Source organism: Phocoena phocoena, chromosome 18 (assembly GCF_963924675.1).
Source record: "Phocoena phocoena chromosome 18, mPhoPho1.1, whole genome shotgun sequence".
In the NCBI taxonomy this organism is placed as follows: Eukaryota; Metazoa; Chordata; class Mammalia; order Artiodactyla; family Phocoenidae; genus Phocoena; species Phocoena phocoena.
This window is the reverse complement of record NC_089236.1, coordinates 52,221,353-52,240,772: the sequence shown is the minus strand read 5'-3', so window position 1 is coordinate 52,240,772 and position 19,420 is coordinate 52,221,353. Positions and strand designations below refer to the sequence as shown.

Genomic DNA, 19,420 nt, shown 5'->3' with positions numbered 1-19,420 from the left:
TGGGGTCCTCATTGCCACCCAACCAGTGGATGATCCACCTCCGAAATCCCATTTTAGAGTCTGCTTCTTCGGACCACTATCCATACCAACTGACAGGTCAGGCTTCCTAGGAAACAGACTCAGAGATGGAGACTTGTGTGAAGAAAGTTTATCAATAAGTCCTTTCAACAATACTGCCTATGAATGAGTGAGGAAAGCAGGTGAGAAAGAGAAATTGATGCAATGCAGTTGGAACGAAGGCCTTAGCTAATGCAGAGTTCTGAGCCAGCATGGCTCCTCAGAGTCATCCTGAAGTATGGTCAGAAGGCCAGGTCTTTGTACACCACATTGAGCAATTAATGGATGCGGGATCCCCCTGGGGAGGGGCTGGAACCTTGGAATCTTGGACAGCTCTCTAAGGTCAAGAGGTCAAGAGTAACTTATGAGAAGGGGCTTAGCTGTGATCAGCCAGCAAGTCACTACTTCCAGCAGCTGGGTGGAATAAGTGCCTCAGACCTGGAGGATACCTGAGAGGCACACCTGTAGAAATCATTATTAAACGCAAAAGGAATGACATAAAATACAATTCAGTGAACCTCTTGATGTTTGACTTGAAAAGCAAGGAAGGGCTCCACTCCCAACCATAAAAATAAGTTTGAAACTTTGTTCAATGGTTCCACAATGCCAAGGATGATGTCAGTGATGTCATTGGCATTTATCTCATACCTCTCATCTCATGGCTACAGACATCAGCCATTCCGACCACCTTTGAGGTGGAAAGAGAGAAAGACAAGAGAGCAGTACCAGAAGATTTCCCTTCATCCTGCTGGCCTGAATTGTGTCCCAAAGCCAACCTAAGATGTAGGAGTCTCACAGAGAGAATACTTCATTATTTCCTGTCTCTAGAGCAGAGGCAGGCATGGACGAAGGGGATTTAGAATGGGTGCAGTGAGTCAGTCAATACTGTTTTCAAAGTAGGTTTCTGTTTTGCTAATTGAGGTCAGATCTACAAGCTTTAAAGACCAAATGAAAGATGATGACATGCCATCATTTGGCTGAGGAGCCAATTCAGGTCTATTATGTGGATGGGAGACTATCTGCCTCACTCCAAGTCCAATCAGGAAAACAAACAAGTGCATGAGAGGTCTTTAAGAGAGGGGACTGAATACGGGGAACTAACTGCAAGGGTACTGAAGGAGCTGAAAAGCCAAAGAAGGGACAGAGATATCTCAAGGATTAATATCAGCAGGAAGCTACTCTTAATCCCTAGGGTTGGAGATCCCAAAGGAGGAGATACTGTTACAAGATTCCAGGATCTGGGGCTGCCCAGTGAGAACAGTTTCTGCAACAGCGGGTACCTGGCTGGAGCTGGATCATGGAAGGAGAAGCTGTCCAGGAGAAGCTGGAATCACAGAGGAGATGCGGCCCAAAATAGAGCAGGGAGGGTGGGGGATGGGAGAGGCACAGTTTCTCCTCCTTCCGACTTTCCTATCACCCATCTCATCGCACAGGCTAGCTGGCAACAGAGCCTGGAAAATGAAGTTTGCGGGGTTCATTCCCTTGTTGTACAGAGCAGGACAGGGAAATGGAAAGGAATGGACTCAAGAGCAAACAAGCAAATTACTGGCACGCCATCCCACATGCATGTGGAGATGGACTTTAGGAGTACCTGCAGGGAAGCCACATCTTTTCTCAGGAAGCAGTGTTGTCTTTGCTCCACCACATAAACAATATAGTTCCCAACATCTGACATCATACAGATAAGATTATTCGATCTGAACTAAGAAAATAGCGTTACTCACCACAAATTAATTTAGGAAAAGCGTGAACTATTTTTCATGAAATACATGTTCTAAAAACTTTTTAAACAGCTTCTGGCCCAGTCTGAGGACAAACCTGACATGATAGGCTCAAGAGGGAGGGGATATGGCGATATATGTATCCATATAGCTTTGTTGTACAGCAGGAACTAATGCAACATTGTAAAGCAATTATACTCCAATAAAGATATAAAAAAAACTGATATGATAAGGAAGGAGCAAAATATTTTTAAGAGAATGATTTATGAAGAACTAGCGAATCAATTTCTTTTTACTTTCAAAATATAAAAGTAAAAATACTGATCAAAACAGGAAGTTTAACTAGGTGGGACTAAGATTTTGATGTTAATTACAGATAAATTAACAGAGAATGTGAGCCATGGATGATTTATAATATTTGACCCTAGAAGTGTACCAGTGTCACCAGCCACTTGAGAAGAAACTATAATGTTTTGACTATTACGTGTCAAAAATATAGCCATCAGTTAAAATTCCAAAAACTCACTGAATTTATGAAAGTAAGCAATATGTTCTGTTGAAGTAACAAATCATCCAAGGGTATTTTAGGGAAATGAATAGTCTTAAGAGTCTATTCTTGTCATATCAAGATATAGTAAATCTGTATTTGTGGAGAGAACACTGTAAAAAAAACAAACTTCTAAATCCAAGTGTATAAAACTCAAACTGTATAACTATTTTGTTACTTCTTCTAGCATAAGATTGGGACACACCTCAAATAAAGCACCACACATAATAATAATAATTATTGCCTGCCAGAAAATGTGCTAAGCAAGTGTTTCATACATATTATTTAACTTAATTCTCAAAGAATCTAATGAAGTAGGTGCTATTATTACCTTCATTTTACTGATGAGAAAACTTAGCCTGAGGGAGGCTAAATGTCTTTAAAATAAGAGCATGCCTAGTATAATCAGTTTAGAGCCATTTAGATATATCCTGATAGCTGGATTAGCCAAGAACCCTATTAAAAATAATATATTTCAAGGAAACTTAGACATTGTAAAATTGCTATTCTATATACAAATTTCAATAGTCCTTTAGGGTTTGAGGAAATATGATTTAATTATTAAACTATTTAACCTTAGTAATAAAGACCAACCTAATAACCTATAAACTATATTGAAGTTTTCAAGATTAAAATTCTGTGGTTCTTACACTTCTCTCTTTCAGAGTTATACTTTTTTTTTTTTAACATCTTTATTGGGGTATAATTGCTTTACAATGGTGTGTTGGCTCCTGCTTTATAACAAAGTGAATCAGTTATACGTATACATATGTTCCCATATCTCTTCCCTCTTGCATCTCCCTCCCTCCCAACCTCCCTATCCCACCCCTCCAGGCGGTCGCAAAGCACCCAGAGTTATACTTTATATGACTTTCTGTATCAGTTGTGAAAGCTTCTTCTGGGCTAAAACACATCACAACAATGAGATTTTTAAAACTGTGATTTGCATTCAAGTATATGTTATTGAATTTACATACTTCAAAGAATATTCTCATTAACAGATATTTTAGAATAATTTTTCAGGGAGAAAAATTTAACTCAGGGCCCCTAGAATCTGAAATTTTTATTTGTAGGAAAATTTGCACATAAAATTTGTATCTTTTAAAACTAATATGAATAAAGAGGAAAAATCATTAACTCTTCATGCCTACAAATTACTGACTCTTCCAAGGCTCTGAAAATAGTTGTTTAAAGGAAGAGGTCAAGGTATCTAGGTGATCCTATATGTAATTTTTGTTTAAAAGAATTTAAATTGCCATGTTGACATTTTCTGTTCAGTTTTAAATATATTTCATTTTAAAGTGCAATACATCACATTTGTCAAGAAAGCAGAACCCTGTGGTCCTTAGAAAGCGGCTACTGAAGAGTGAAGCTGGAGCATTTTTTTCCTTCCAAATTGTTCTCAGCGACCAAGCTTGTTTTAAGATGCTCTCGGCCACCAATTTTGTTTTTTACATGCATTATTGTACAAATCCGGGAAACAAACTCAGACTCTTGACTTTGATCACATTTTCAGCAGTCTTGATGTTTCTGATAATGTACATGCTTCCTGTGTTTACAGTCTTGTGTAGCATTAGTACAGTATTAACCTTTTAAATGAAACTAACAATATCAGTCATTGTCCTCTTACAAACACTTTATGGTTTCTGCCTGTTATTTGCTACACCAGTGCTGATGGCTTCCTTTAAAAAAAAAACTACTTAAAGATAGAGTAGAAAAAATGTAAATCTGATAAGAGTTCAGAAAATTGTAGTCCCAGGTTTGCAATTTCAAGTGGAGAAGAGCGGCAAAATCTGTGATCATAGGGATAAAAGATGAAGCCATGGTCTTATATGGTCATAGATAAGAGAGATGCTTTTGAGAAATGAGCATGATATCAACCACAAAGACTAAAAAATACTATGCATGTGTTTCACTAATAAAATGGGCAAAGTCAGGATTTGCCGTAGTTCAATGTTATTATTTGAGGGTGACTGTGTCCTCAACTCCTGTCTAGCCAATTCTGACACCCAACCCACCCAATGCTCCCGCCACTCTCCTCCACGCCAACTGCCCTCCCTCCCAACACGAACGCGCACACACACCCAGCCCGGCCAGAAGATAAAGCTAAGATGGCAGCGCGGAAAGTACTGGAGCCGCGCTCAGTGTGGCCGGAAAAACAAAAGCAAAGACCTCTGTACATTTCTTCATTCTGCACATTTCTCTGAATAATAAGAGCCTCCTGCCCCCCTGCCCAACACAAGGCATTCTGCAGTAGTGCGCGCAGTATTGGCGGCAGGGGACGCTTGCTTTTAAACATTTCGAGAAATCCACTTCTCCCGTTTGCAGCGGTGGTTCAGGTGACCCTCGCGACTTGCCTTGGGGACCACCCTCCCCTTCAAGTCGCCTGGACAGTGGAATCAAGGGTGAGTCCAAGCGCCCTCTCCTTCCCGGCTTGCGCCCCATGCCCTGCCACCCCACGGAGCCTTCCAAGGTGCCCAGCTGCCAAAGCAGGAGTAGCAGTCGCAGTGACCCGGGAGCGCACAGTGCGGAGGCAGGAAGAGGAGGAGGAGGAGAAAAAACGCTGCATTGGCTACAATTTAGAGTAAAGCGGCCGCTACCGCTGCCGTGGAAGGAAACGCTGCCAACCGCAAGAGAAACGCCACCCTCGGATACCTAAGTGAGCATGTGTGCGACTCTGCGCACGCCTAGTTGCGCCCCTCAATGACAACGGGTTTCTTAGAAATTTATCCAGCTACCGGGTTTTGTGTGTACCCAGAAGGCTCGGGCAGGGGCCTGTCTGGGACTGAAGGGTATCAAAAGAACCAAAGGGGAATTCAGGACTGGGTAAGGGGGGACTTGGGGAGACAAGTGCTCCAGGTCAGTGTCCACTAGAAACTCTAAACGGGCAATGACTGCACATGCCACCACCTAAGCCTGAGCTGGAAATGTTTCTCTGTGCCGGCAACATTTATTCATTGACATATTCATTCATTCAACCAGTATCTACTTCCCTCCTGTTTAGGGCAAGAGTCTGCGCTAGGAGTTGGGAACGTGATGGGGGAACAGACACAAGCATCATTCCAGTCCTCATGTTTTGCTTTGTGTGTAACCATCTGTGAAAAGCCGTGTGACAAGGTGGCTGTCCTAGACGCTTGAAGCCCTCCCACAGTCCACAGTCCACAGAAGTATTATTTTGACCATTTTTCAGAGGATGAAACTTGCCCAAAGACATACAAGTATCAGAGTCAGGATCCAAACCCCTCCTCCTTTTGGGGGCCTCTCTGGCTCCTGCAACAGCTACAGCCCTTAGAGCTGCTAAGAGTTCGGGCCTTTAACTCCACCAGCCTTTAGCGGCCTCCATACCTGTGTATTGGCTCTCCTCCCGGAGTTGGGGGAGGGGGGAGGGGGAGCGGGGGCGGGGCGGTTTCTCTTCGACACAGGTGTGTAACTGTGCTGAAGCATGAGGATAGGAATTTCGCCCAACAAATACTTACTGGCTATCTACCATACAGGAGGTTCTAGACAGGGGCTGAGGAAGACACCAAGGTAAACAATAAGCTCTGAAGGAGCTTATAAGGTAGTTGGGGAAACAAGTTTCCTTGTCTTCAAAAAAGACAGCTTTTTAAAATAAAAATGACATCCATTTATTATTCAGAGCCCCAGATAAATGCACTCCTTCAGCACTCTCTCCCCGCAAAAACTAGAATTAGTTTAATTTACTTCCCCACTCCTTGTTTGTACTTCTCTAAACAGTAAACAGGGCTTGATTTTTTTTTTTCCCCTAAAGCAGGACATTTAAAGAGGCTTAAGAGCCAGTAAGTATATAAAGGATATAGCACTGGGATGATAGGACTTAAAAATGATTTTGCCAGGACTATTGGGCAAACTCTTCAAATTCAGAATCAAAAGGATAAAACTTAATAGGAATCAGGGTGCACTGGCGCATACATTTCTACGGCATTTACTTAGAAGGAGCTGGTAGAATAGCTTGGAACAGGGGACTCAGCAAATATTACATTTTTAAGCATAACAGTGATAAGATCTTTGATAGATATGGCATTTTCAGATGTTACACAGTCAGTCACAACTAATTTCAGGTCATATTCAAGAATTATCTTTAGTAATGTAAGTCAGGGAGTAAAAAGATAAGCCATGAAGTGACCACTGTGAAGAGATAAGAGTGCCCTCTTAGGGTGAGCGTGGAGTCAAAAAAAAAAAAAAGAATATTTAAGAAAAGTACTGTTGCATTAAGATTTAGCGCTGACATAAACGTTACAAACAAGAATTTTGGAATGCCTCTGACTTGTGAATACTCTCATACCTGGAAATTCTACTTTCACAGAAAAAAAAAAAAAAGAATGCGCTAAATTACTCCCTGTCTTTCGTAAGTAAAAACTATTTTAAACAGACTTAAATCCTAATGATAAAAATTCCAAACTAAGATCGCCAAAGGGACTTCTAATTCGCCGGGGCTCCTCTGCCTAGAATTCTGAGTTCAACCAGCGCCATTCACAGTACATCTTCCGCTGGCAGCACACACTTTGGGGAACGGTAGCAGGAGTGCGTACCGTCAACCTCTGGCGGTGGGCACGGGGGCCTCTATCTTTCAGGTCCCAGTTCTCCCACCTGGAGGGAACCCAGTACCTGAAGCCGACTGGCTGTAGCTGACAGCCTCCCCAGCACTTTCCTTACTCTTCCTCAAGTTGCTAGTAAAACCCGGAGAAGCGGCCTTCTTTCAGATCCGGCCCGACTCTCAGGCCTCACGCCCAGAGGCCTGAGGCAGAGGGAGTGGTAGCGGAGAGGGGGTGGGGAGGGAGCGGGGCCGAAGTGACTGAGCATGTGCGAGGAGGGGCGCATGCCCAGTGCGGCCGGCAGCTTCCCATTGCGGGTGGCTCAGGCGGTGGCAGCGGTGGTGGTGGCGGCGGCGGCGGCAGCGGCAGCGGCAGCAGCGGCGGCACCGCCTCCTCCTCATACTCCCGGGGTGGCGAGGTTAGATGAGCGGCCCCAGTAGTGGTGAGGGCAGCGCGGGGGGGAGGAGGAAAAGAAGGAGGAGGAGGAGGTCTCTGTCTTTGTAGTCTCCCTGCTGCGGAGCGAGAGGCCGCCGCCGGAGCCGTCGTCGTTGGAAAAGGGCTGTGTGTGCGCGCGCGTGTCTGCCTGCCCGTCCCGCGGGGACGAGGCGGCGGCGGCTGCAAGGATGATGATGTGCGCAGCGACTGCCTCTCCCGCCGCCGCCTCTTCGGGGGCCGGTGGGGACGGATTCTTCCCTGCCGCCACCATCTCTTCTTCCCCGGCGCCGGGGGCGCTGTTCATGCCGGTTTCCGAGGGCTCCTTGGCGGCCACGGGGCTGGGGCTCGGGCTGCCGGCCGCGGACTCCCGGGGTCACTACCAGCTGCTGCTGTCAGGCCGGGCGCTGGCCGACCGCTACCGGAGGATTTACACAGCTGCGCTCAGTGACAGGGACCAGGGGGGTAGCAGCGCTGGACACCCGGCCTCCAGGTGCGTCTCCGGGTGCCCTTCGTTGCGCCACATGCTGCATGTGCGCCCGTGTGTGTGTGTCTGTCTGTCTACATACGTATTTACTGAGCTGTCTTTCAGCAAGCGCTTGATGCTAGGTGGTAGAATCACTTATTGAGATAGGAGGGTGCGGTGGCGGCAGTTTCTGTTCTAAGTGTGTGTAACTGTCTTTGTAGGGGGCAAGAGAGGGTGGGAGGGGAGCTTGTGATGCTAGAAATGGTGGTGGTGCGGGTCGGTTATGACACGTGTATGTGTATTGTTGAAGGAGGAGGGATGAGCAGAGGGTAATGCACCAAGAGAATTTGCAAGAGCGATGAGGGAAGTGTTGTTCCCAGTGTCTCTGCCGCAATGGTATTTGCACGTATTTCTCATAACCCCTCCCCCCACCCCTTCATGACATTCCATCCTCACCTCTCCGCCTACCTTAAAAAAAAATCTGCCTTTCACTGAGGGGGGTGATGGTATCCGTTAAGGATAATGTCATATATATAGGATGAGTTTTAGATAATCAGCCTGTAGGATAAGGCATGGGATTTCAATTTAAGAGATTTATGCGAAAGGGATGCAGTTGGAGGTTTAGGTGGCTGTGAAAGCTGTCTGATACAGATTTTTAGAGCTGTACTTTGATAAGTGGACCTTTTGGTCCTCTAGAGATGTGGTTGCAGCAGTGCTTGTGTTCTGTTGTCCCATCGGCCATTTCCCTTCATCTTCTGTTCTATTTCCTCTGCCACTTTTCGGCTTTAGAGTGCAGGAGGGTGGTTTATGGGGACAAGGGGAAACCTGAAGAACTTCAAAATATGACAGCTGGTGTAGTGATCAACTGACACCAACTGGAAAATTTGAGTAGCTCCTAGATCTCTTCCTAGGCTTGGTGCACCTTCAGCTCCCGCGATGGAGGAGATGTTAAACCACTTTCATTTTCTTAAAATGTGGGTGTCTTTTTGCTTAAGGCTCTCCTGTTGTTTTCCTTTCCATGCTCTTACATGCCACATACCTTGAAGGATGGTGACTGACTTGTTTCACCAGCTTACCTTTGGCAGTGGTAATTGGGAGTTGGCTTCATCTTTTTTTTTCTCACACCTTCTTGCAATACATAGGGAAAGCATAGTAGGATTTTGTCAAATAAGTTACAGTTTACTGTATTTATTGAATATGTAGTTTGTTCGGTAATAACCAGATGCCGTTTTCTCTCATTATGAGAGGGGCTAGGCTGTGAGTCAGGTATTTGTGGTTGACCAGTATGTACTGTGGCTCTTATCCACTGCAGAGAGTTGTAAAGATGGAGCTTTCTTCACACGTTTTCTGGGTAAACCACTCTTCTCGTGTGTATAATTGTTTACAGGATTGGAACTTGAATAGTTTTATCATACTGATATAAATGTGTGTAACTAACTACCCTTTGCTATGTAAACTGAAGGCCACAATGGCACGTCTGTTTCTTGCTGATGCTTTTGAAAATAGCACAAAAATCTCAATAGACTGTTTGCTCTAATGATTAGGTATAATTTGGAGCTGTGAGTCTGTATATTATGGCACCATAGGTACATCTTTACAAACTCCTCTCAAAGAATTTGAATTTATTTTGTATGTTGTTTCCAGACTTATGCAATAATTTGTGACTGGTATGTTCCCTGTTTTAACTCTGTACTACTATACTTGTGTAATAATACAGTTTCTGTGTATTTAGAACTGTATAAACAGTTTTAGACAAAATTAATATAGATTAACCACATATATAAAGTCTATGAATGATTTTTAGTCTTTGGTCACTTTTTGTACAAGCTGTCAATTAAAATTAGTGAAGAATTAGTTCAAGTACTGTATTTCAAGAAGTACTAATGGAAACGAGCCTTAAGTTGTGTGATATTGCCTTCTAGTGCTTGTTCAGAACATGATTGTTTATTATACTTCACATTATTTTTTCTAAGTTTGGCCTGCAGCTATTCTTTATTGAGGGTTTGCTTAAGAATTCAGTCACATTTCTTATTAACTATGAATGGGGAAATTGGAGCTGGGATTTCGGTTCTGACTGAATGATGTAATTATTTGTATGGGGCACTAGTTGAGTTAGAGGAGAAGATGAAATGTTTCAGAGACAGAGAATGGAGCAAGAATAGAGGGTGAAATTCTAGTGAGAATCAAGTTTAAAGCTGTGAGAGAAAGGAGACAGTGAAGGACGCTGAAAAAAGATTTAAAAAATTAAGAAGAGAACTGTGGGACAGTGGCACCTCCGGTCCTAAGAAAGTGGATTGAAAGTCCTCGACAGGGATAGATGTTGAAGAAAGTGAGAACACTTTCCAGGTCGCTGATGACTTTTGAGGAAGTGGTCAAGATTCTGTGGAAGAGAGATGTGGCTGCGGAGTCAATGGGATATTTTGGGGTAATGGGGAGATGGTTGAGGGAAGGATATTTGAGTATGGGAGGGTGGGTGGGAAACATTCAGTAAGTGGAGAAGGAGAAATTAAAGAAGTTAGAGAGGGGCTAAATGATGGTGAGAAGTCTAAGGGAGATCTCGGGGACAGGTTTAACATGACAGGTGGAGAGGTTAGCCACTAAAAAAAACGTTAGGAGCTAGTCATCCTTTAATGTAGAAGGGGAGGGTAAATCTAAAGACTAGGAGTTTATTAAGAACTGTATCCTATTTGTTTTGGTAATCCCAGTGTCTAGCACAATTTTTGGCATCTGTTCTGTAAATATCCAGTGCCTACTGTGTGCCAGGCACTGTTTTAGGTGCTGAAGCTGTAACAGTGAGCAGGATAGACTAGGTCTCTACTCTGTTTGGAACTTCCACTCCAATGGGGAGAAATAAGCAACTGATCATTTCAGGTAGTGATAAGTAACCAGGAAGGAAATGAACCCAGTTGCACGTGATAGATGATTTGTAGTTGGCGGGGGCTGGGGGTGTATTTTAGGTAGGGTGGTCAGGATGGGTCTCTTTGTGAGTTGGCATTTAAGTTGAGTCATAATGATTGGAAGGCAGAACTAGAGGAATGGTGTTCTAGGAAAATATAGTCTCTGACGCAGAAACAAGGTTGTGTTCAAGGAATGAAAACAAGGCGAGTGAGTTATCAGTCAGTGTTGAATAAATTAATTACTGTGGATTATGTTTTAGGTGTAGGTAGAGAAGTTAAGGGATGGCAGCCTAATGGTGTCAGTGACTTTGATGGCCTTGCAGTGAATGCCTGGATTCTGAAGCTGGACTGGTTTTAGATCCTGGCTTTGCCACTTTTTAGCTGTGTGACCTTGGGTGCATTACATAACTCCTATACCTCAGTTTTTTGCTTAAAAAATATTTTTGAGATATAATTGGCATATACCATTCTATCAGTTGTAGGTGTACAACATAACCATTCCATATTTTGAGAAATGACTACCACATAAAGTCAAGTTAACATCCATCATCACACATAGTTGAAAGTTTTTTTTTCTTGAGGTGAGAGCTTTTGAGATCTACTCTCTTAGCAACTTTCAAATATACAGTCTAGTATTATTAACTATAGTCACCATGCTGTACATTACATCCGCATGACTTATTTATTTTATAACTGGAAGTTTTTCTTTGTACCTTTCAACTCCCTTTGCCCATTTTGCCCATCTCCCACCCCCTGCGTCTGGCAAACATGAATCTCTCCTCTGTATCTATAAGTTCAGTTTTGTGTTTTGTTTTTTTTTTTTTTTAGATTTCACTTATAAGTGAGATCATATGGTATATGTGTCTTTCTCTGTCTGACTTATTTCACTTACCATAATGCCCTCAAGATCCATTCTTGGTGTTGCAAATGGCAAGATTTCCCTCTTTTTTATGGCTGAATAATATCCCATTTATTATATATATCACACCTTCTTTATTCATCCATCAGTGGACATTTAGGTGGCTTCTTGGGTATTGTAAATAATGCTGCAGTGAGCATAGGGGTGCAGATATCTTTTCAAGTTAGTGTTTTCATTTCCTTTGAGTATATTCTCAGAAGTGAAATTGCTGGATCATATGGTAGTTCTATTTTTAATTTTTTGAAGATCCTCCCTATTGTTTTCCGTAGTGGCTGCATCAATTTACATTCCCACCAACAGTGCGTAAGAGTTCCCTTTTCTCCATATCCTTGCCAGTACTTCTTATTTCTTGTCTTTTTGATAATAGTCATTCTAACAGTGTAAAGTGATATTTCATTGTAGTTTTGATTTGCATTTTCCTAGTGATTAGTGATGTTGAGCATCTTTTCATGTACCTGTTGGCCATTCATGTATCTTTTTTTGGAAAAATGTTTATTCAGAGCCTGTTTCCATTTTCTGAATTGGATTGTTTGTGTTCTTTTGTTTGTTTTTTGTTGATTTTTGATATTGAGGTGTGTGAGTTCTTAATTTTAGATACTGACTCCTTACCAGTAGTATATGGTTTGCGAGTATTTTCTCCCATTTGGTAGGTTGCCTTTTCATTTTTGTTGCTTTCCTTTGCTGTGCAGAAGCTTTTTAGTTTGATGTAGTCCCACTTGTTTTGTTTTGCTTTTCTTTATGCCTCAGTTTTCTTCTATGTAGAATGGGAATAATAATAATGAGGATTGTATTGTAGATTGAATGAATCTGTATATGTAAAGTGCTTGGCACATTAAGTGCTAATAAATATTAATTAATGATTACTGAGAGTGAAGGGGCAGATGGAGTTTGGGGACTTAAAGAGAAGGCAGAGATCATGTCTTATTCTTTTATGTTTTGGTCTCAATGACTGTGTTGAATGTGGGAATAACTATTTCATTTATTCAGTGACTGAATAAATATATTTTTGTAGGAATGAATCAGTCAAAGTTGGAACATTTGCTTGAGGAAAGGGATTGTTAGGAAATGAATAAAAGAATGTTTGATCAGTTCTTAGTGGGAATGGTAGTACAGCATTGATTGCATTTGGGAAGAACCATAGCATGGTGGCTAAATCTGCTCTGGAGTCAGACCATCTTAGTATTTCAGTTCTGCTTTTTTCTGTCTTAAAATGGGTAAGTTAATTAGCATTTCCATGTCTGTTTCTTTACTTGTATCCTTATAGGGCTATTGAAAGGACATTGTGTCTGAACATTGTTAAGTGCTCATTAAGTGTTAGCTGCTGTTGGTGGTGGTCATGGTATTACTATTACTACTACTACTGTTATTATTATTAAAATCACATATTTAAAATTCCAGTCAGCATGATGTTGTAAGCTTTTCCACTCAGAAGAGAAATGAAAAAACTGCTAGTTGATTCAAGGTTGAAGTGTGCCTGGAGGTCTAAGAAAAAAAGAAAGTGAAGGTTTTTGGTGACAAAGATTGAACATATGGTAAAAAGGAAAGTGATGCCAGGAGGGAACTGATAGACTGGGAGATAAAGACAGTCAGGGTATCTGGGCTGAAGTGGTAGAAGAACAGCGTTAGTGGAAACAATAGAGGGGACTGTGGTTAAAATGGGAAATGGCTTTTCTTCGCCAAGCTAAACCCACTTCCTTCAGCTTCTTTATCTCTTTCTTGTTAGAAATGCTATTTGAGCCCATCCTTCAGATGCATGGAATTTCGGTTAGAAGAGGTTAATCCATCAAAGATTCCGGGATTAATACTTGGTGCTAACCATTGGCACTATAAAGATTTGTAAGACAGTTTCTACGTTGAGTTTATTGTCTGGATGGGTGTGAAAGGTACAAAGGCAGGTACTTACAAAAGTGTTAAATGAAATGACTAAGAAAGCATAGCCTATTGTGACCAAGGGATGGCATTCTGAGCTGGTACAAAAGCATGAGCAAGAGGTGAGAAAGCACAGTTTGTGTGTAGGTAATGGTAAGAATTCTGTTAGAGCTAGAATGTAGGTGTTATGAGGGAGAACAATGGGAATTCAGTCTGGAAGTGGAGGCTTTGGTCAGAGGGTATGGCAGCTTGAACTGCCAGGTAAGAGTTAGATTTTATTCAGGAGACACTGATAGTTTTGAGCTATGAAGAGGCATTATTGTAGGAGTGTTTTAGTAAGTGATATAGGATCGAATCAGTATATTTGTGGATAGGTAGTAATTTGCTTCATATAGCTGTTACATCTATGGAATCCTATATAAACACATTTTAAGGCAAAAATTGCTCTGTTGGCATATTAGCAAGTAGAAATATGAAATGAATTCGTTTCTTAGATCAAGATAAAAGAAGATCTTGCCTTTGGGCTAAAAAAGAAATTAAAAATGTTAATTTAAAAATAGTTTTGCATTTTAAAAAATCGTCAGAATAGTCTCACTTTTTCATTCAAGAATAGATTAAATATTCAGGTTTTGGGGGGAGGGGGCAGGTTAATCAAGGTTTAATTTACATATAATAAAATTCACCCTTTTTAAGTGTCCATTTGAAGAGTCTCCGAACCATCACAGTCAAGTATAGAATATTTCCATCATTCTAAAAAGTTTCTTTAGTTAATGCCCTTTTCCTACCCCTAGCCACTGGCCATCACAGACCAGTTTTCTGTCACTAATATTTTACCTTTTCTAGAATGTCTTATAAAACTAGCTCCTTAAGGACAGGACCCCAGATACTGTTCCCCTTTATGTCATCTATCCCCATATTTCCTGTAAATGGAAGCTAGGCTTTAAAGCTTCAATAGGTTTCGGTTAAACATTTTTTGGCAAGAATATTTTGTATATAATGCTGAGTACTGCACATTACATCCCATCCAGAGGTTTTCAGGTTGTCTCATTGTTTAATAATGCTCAGTCTAGTTACTTGAATTACTTGGATGAGATGGTACCCACTAGGTCTCCTTTCTGTAAATGTATGCTTCTTCCATTTGCATTAGGCAGGTAATCATGGGTAATAACTTTGGCACACTGTGAATATCTTCCACCTAACGGTTTTAGCATCTTTTGATAATCCTTGACTGAGTCAATAATTTCATTAGGGGCTTCAAAATGATGATTTTTATATTTCTGTTAAAATAGAATTTAGTAGCTGTTGCTCTTCTGCAAAGAAGAGTTTTCCCTTATCAACTGGTGGTAAACTTAGTTCCTCCTAAGAAAGCAGGGTAAATGATTCATTTTCTCCCCTCATTAGCCCATTTGGTATAATAGTTTAGCAGTGGTGTGGTGGTTTCTCTAGTTCATCACCCATGTCCTTCCATTCAGTTACAAGTTCCCCTAGCCACTGAGAATATTGGCAGCTAAAACTGATTGCAACTGAGTCTCTCCAGGCATTGCTGTGAGCCAACAGACCTGCTTTCCTCAAAGTCTTGCATTTTCTTCAGGATCAGCCTGCATCCAATGCCTATTCTGTGTGGGGGTGTGAATGCCTGGCCCTTTTGCCCTAAGGTAGGACAACTTTGAAGATCCATCGCAACTCCAGAGCTCCCCATGGATTGGCTGAGGCCTTCCTGTGACTGCATTTCAATTCAACTGCTTCCTCTGTTTAGTCTCACTTCCTTTACTCTCCCACAGGCGTTGATTTGGAGGGCATTCCCCAGTACTTCGATTGTGCAGATCTTCATTTCAGAGCCTTTTTTCTTCCAAGACAGTTGTGGTATCAGCAGTGGTCTGAGGAAGTAGTCTTCAAAATGGAATTTTGGAGCTAGATTATCTGCTGGCTGGCTAGCAGTAAGGACCCCGCTACTGGTGTAGATGGAGCACTGATACTGATAACCCTTTGCATGCACTGTAGCTGTGCACCTGTTAAAACTTTCAGTGGTGGCAAATTGGAATGGCATTCCTGTAGAAGAAAAAGTATTTGTGGGTACAGGATCTTAGGCTTTTGAGACATTTAGGGAAGTTATTAATTATACGGACGGTGTAGTCAGATGGCTGTTTGGTGAGTGACATAGGTTGGAGAAAGACAATGAAAGCCTGAAGGTAATTGGGGCAAAATGAGAAAGTTAGGTAATTTCTTTCTTTGGTATCATGTAAAGAAACTCATCTTCTGCAGTAGGAGGAAAGAAAAAACTAAGGATTAGGCCCAAGATTTAATTTCAAGGGTAGCAGAGCTCCAGGGCAGGTTGATTTCTCAGCAAGTCTGCTAAGCCAGTGTGTCTGTCCTCTGGTTAGGAAGGAATGAGACCCTGGCTTTTAAGATGGGACGTCTGAGTTGATGCACTGGAAAACCTTGAAACCCCAAATTCCTCTGAACCCTCTGAGCCTACAGAAGTGACCTTCTTCTCCTGTCTAGAGGGTAGTTACTTGAAGATTATGCTGCCCCTGCTACCCCCATCTATTCTCCTCTCCCGTGCTGTCTATCACCAAACCAATAACTAACTAGAGTTAAGTCACAACAAAGCCTACTGAGAGGTGCTGGGTCTGCTGAGGGAGGAGAGAGACTGCGGTGCACATATACGCACGCACGCGCGCACACACAGATTGATTCCCAGACTGCACTGAGGCACCCCCAAACACCCCAGCAGACACACAAGAATACCATGGGATATTTCAGAATTTTAAAGGAAACACAGAAATGTCTGTCACAAACTACTAACTTGAGGTAGTTCACGGTTTCTACATTAGATCCTGTTGCACTCCTTTTGATGATGTCATATCTTTTTTTTTTTGTGGTACGCGGGCCTCTCACTGTTGTGGCCTCTCCCATTGCTGAGCACAGGCTCTGGACGCGCAGGCTCAGCGGCCATGGCTCACGGGTCCAGCCGCTCCGCGGCATGTGGGATCTTCCCGGACCGGGTCACAAACCCGTGTCCCCTGCATCGGCAGGCGGACTCTCAACCACTGCGCCACCAGGAAGCCCATGATGATGTCATATCTTTTTAAAGTTGAATTTTTGGTTGTTGCTGTGATACAACAAAGCACTGCACAGAAATCAGTGTGGAAGAGAAGAGGAGGGTGACATGTTTAATCTGTACAAGTTTGAGAAGTTGTGCAGTACTCAGAATGTGCAGTGTCCTATTATTAAGTAATTGTGGTTAAGGTGAGATATAAATATTTTTCTTTATGTGTATTAATTTTTCAAATGGCTACTAAGTTGTTAGAATGTAAATTCTTATTAATTATTTGGATCTCATTACATAATAAGCTCTACTGTTACGTTATTCCATTTGGCCTACAAGGGTTATGGAAAAATTACTGATGATGGCTATGCAAGGGCCCAGTAATGGATTTATGTTCATCAGTGCTGATCTAGCAACTGAACTGATGAATGTCTAGCCTGACAATAGCAGAGACTAACTTTCCTTCAAGGATACCAACCAGTCCTTGTGCCTTGGAAAGGACCGTGATTCATTTTGACTGGATTTGATGCATATTCTGTGTTATGAGTTTCCCTTTGCAACTTGCCGGGGCTCAATCAGTGCCCATATTTGGGGGCTTACAGAGTGATCCATCAGCACAGGGTGCCACATAACATCATTTCAGAGTAAGGGACCCACTTTATAGCAAATGAATCCCACAGATCCATTTGTCCTGTTGTGCACCATAACTGCCCAGAAGCTGCTGACCTGATAGATAGTAAGACAGTCTTTTTTTTTTTTTGCGGTACACGGGCCTCTCACTGTTGTGGCCTCTCCCGTTGCGGAGCACAGGCTCCGGACACGCAGGCTCAGCGGCCATGGCTCACGGGCCCAGCCGCTCCGCGGCATGTGGGATCCTCCCAGACCGGGGCACGAACCTGTGTCCCCTGCATCGGCAGGTGGACTCTCAACCACTGCGCCACCAGGGAAGCCCCCGTAAGACAGTCTTTTGATGGCACAACTGACGATGAGCGTAAGGTCCTATCCTTCAGTGTTCCTAGTAGGAAGAACACATGGAAATTGGGATGCCTCCACTTAGCATCACTGTCAGTGATCCACTGGGGACTTTATGCTTCCCATCTCTGTAGCTCTGAGCACTGGGGGTTAAAAGGTCCTGGTTCTCCGAAGGGAAACATTTTCAACAGAGACACTGTAAGAGTCCTGTTATACTTTAAGACACTGCTACTGGTGGGATTTGGTGCTTCTTTTCCAAGATAAGGAGTCACCATTTTGACAGGGCTAATGTACCTGATCATCTGAAGGAGGTAGGGCTGCTGTTATGCAACGGAACATGGAGTTTGGCACACAGGTGATCTACTGGGTGTCTATTCGTACTTTCTTTTCCAACTTGAATGGTAAATGGACATGAGAAAGGCCTGATGGCCACCTCACAGGATCAGCCAACTGGACCAGGAGAAATTCTAGCCAAAGATGAAGGGAATCCAGAATGACTAGCAGAGAAGAGGTTGTGACTATAAGTTTTGACCTTGAAACCATCTGAAACCAGTGGTGGAGGCTGTAGTTTGTCCTACTTTACTTCCTCTGGAAAGTTTCTCCAGGAAATGAGACTAACCAGAATTCTGCAGGAACATTGTCCAGAATTTATTTGAAGCAAGTGAATGCTAGTAGTATAATAGGTGACCTGTAGTGAATGCTGTGGATTAATTTTAACTGTTTTATAGATTCTCTGGGATGTTCTGTTAAATCATATCATCATTCTTTCTGATCTCCAGATACCTCTGTGCTCCCCCAACCTTTATTCCAATGACAAGAACCTTTCTACTTCTGTTCAGTGTTGAATAGAAGTGGTGAAAGTTGCATCCTTCCTTGTTCCTAATGTGAGGGAGAAACAATGACAAAGTAGTCTCTTGTCTTTCACTATTAGCTGTAGATATTTTGATGGCCTTTGCCAATTTGAGGAAGTTCTTTACTATTCCTATTTTGCTTATGGTTTTTATCATAAATGTGTATTGAATTTTGTCAAATGCTTTTTCTGCATTTATCAATATCATATATTAAGAGAATAAAAGGAAAAATTAAATTAATTAATTTTGAATGGTAAGTCAACCTTGCATTCATGGGATAAAACCTCATATGTGATGTATTGTTGACTTTGATTTGCTTTTATTTGTTAAGAATTTTGGGGTTTATATTCATGAAGGATATTGGTCTATAATCTTTTTTTTGGTAATGTCTTTGTCAGGTTTTGGTATTACAGTTATCCTTGTTTCAGAAAACCAGTTGGTTAGTAATCTTGTCTGTATTTTTAAAAAGTTTGCATGAGATTGGTCTTATTTCTTCTTCAATATTTGACAGAACTCACTAGGGGTACCATCTGGTCCTAGAATTTTCTTTGGGGGAGGCTTTTGACAGATTCGTTTTCTTTAATAGATACAGGGATATTCAGATTTTTTTGTTATTTCTCATGTGAATTTCAGTAACTTTTTTTTTTTGAGAAATTTGTCCTTTCATTTAAATTGTTGAAATTTTTGGCATAAAGTTGTTCATAGCATTCTTTTTATTATTCTCTAATGTCTGGGGGGGTCTGTGGGGATAATCCTTTTTTCATTCTTCATGTTTGTGTTTTCTCTTTTTTCCTTGATTAGCTAGAAGTTTGTCATTTTTGTTTATAAGTTCAAAGAATCAACTTTTGGCATTACTGATTTTCTCTAATATTGGTTTATTTTCTATTTCATTGAATTTCCTCTTATTATAATTTACTTCTTTTTTACTTTGCTCTGGTTTTTCTTTTTTAGTTTTTTAAGATGGAATCTTAGGTCATTGATTTTAGATTTTTCTTGTCTTCTAATATAGGTATTTAAAGTGATGGATTTTCATCTAAGCACTTCTTTAGTTGTATCCCACAAATTTTTATATTCAGTATATTCTTTG

The 19,420-nt window shown here is 41.7% G+C and overlaps 1 protein-coding gene across 1 annotated transcript in view; it reads left to right on the top strand.

Annotated features, from left to right (window-relative positions):
• Positions 1–7,240: 7,240 nt before the first annotated feature.
• MYCBP2 (MYC binding protein 2) overlaps positions 7,241–19,420 on the top strand; it is a 272,456-nt gene continuing 260,276 nt past the window's right edge. Inside the window, exon 1 of the mRNA XM_065896124.1 lies at positions 7,241–7,803. Coding sequence (XP_065752196.1) covers positions 7,502–7,803 — 302 coding nt within the window. The 5' untranslated portion in view covers positions 7,241–7,501. The remainder of the gene's footprint in view (positions 7,804–19,420) is intronic.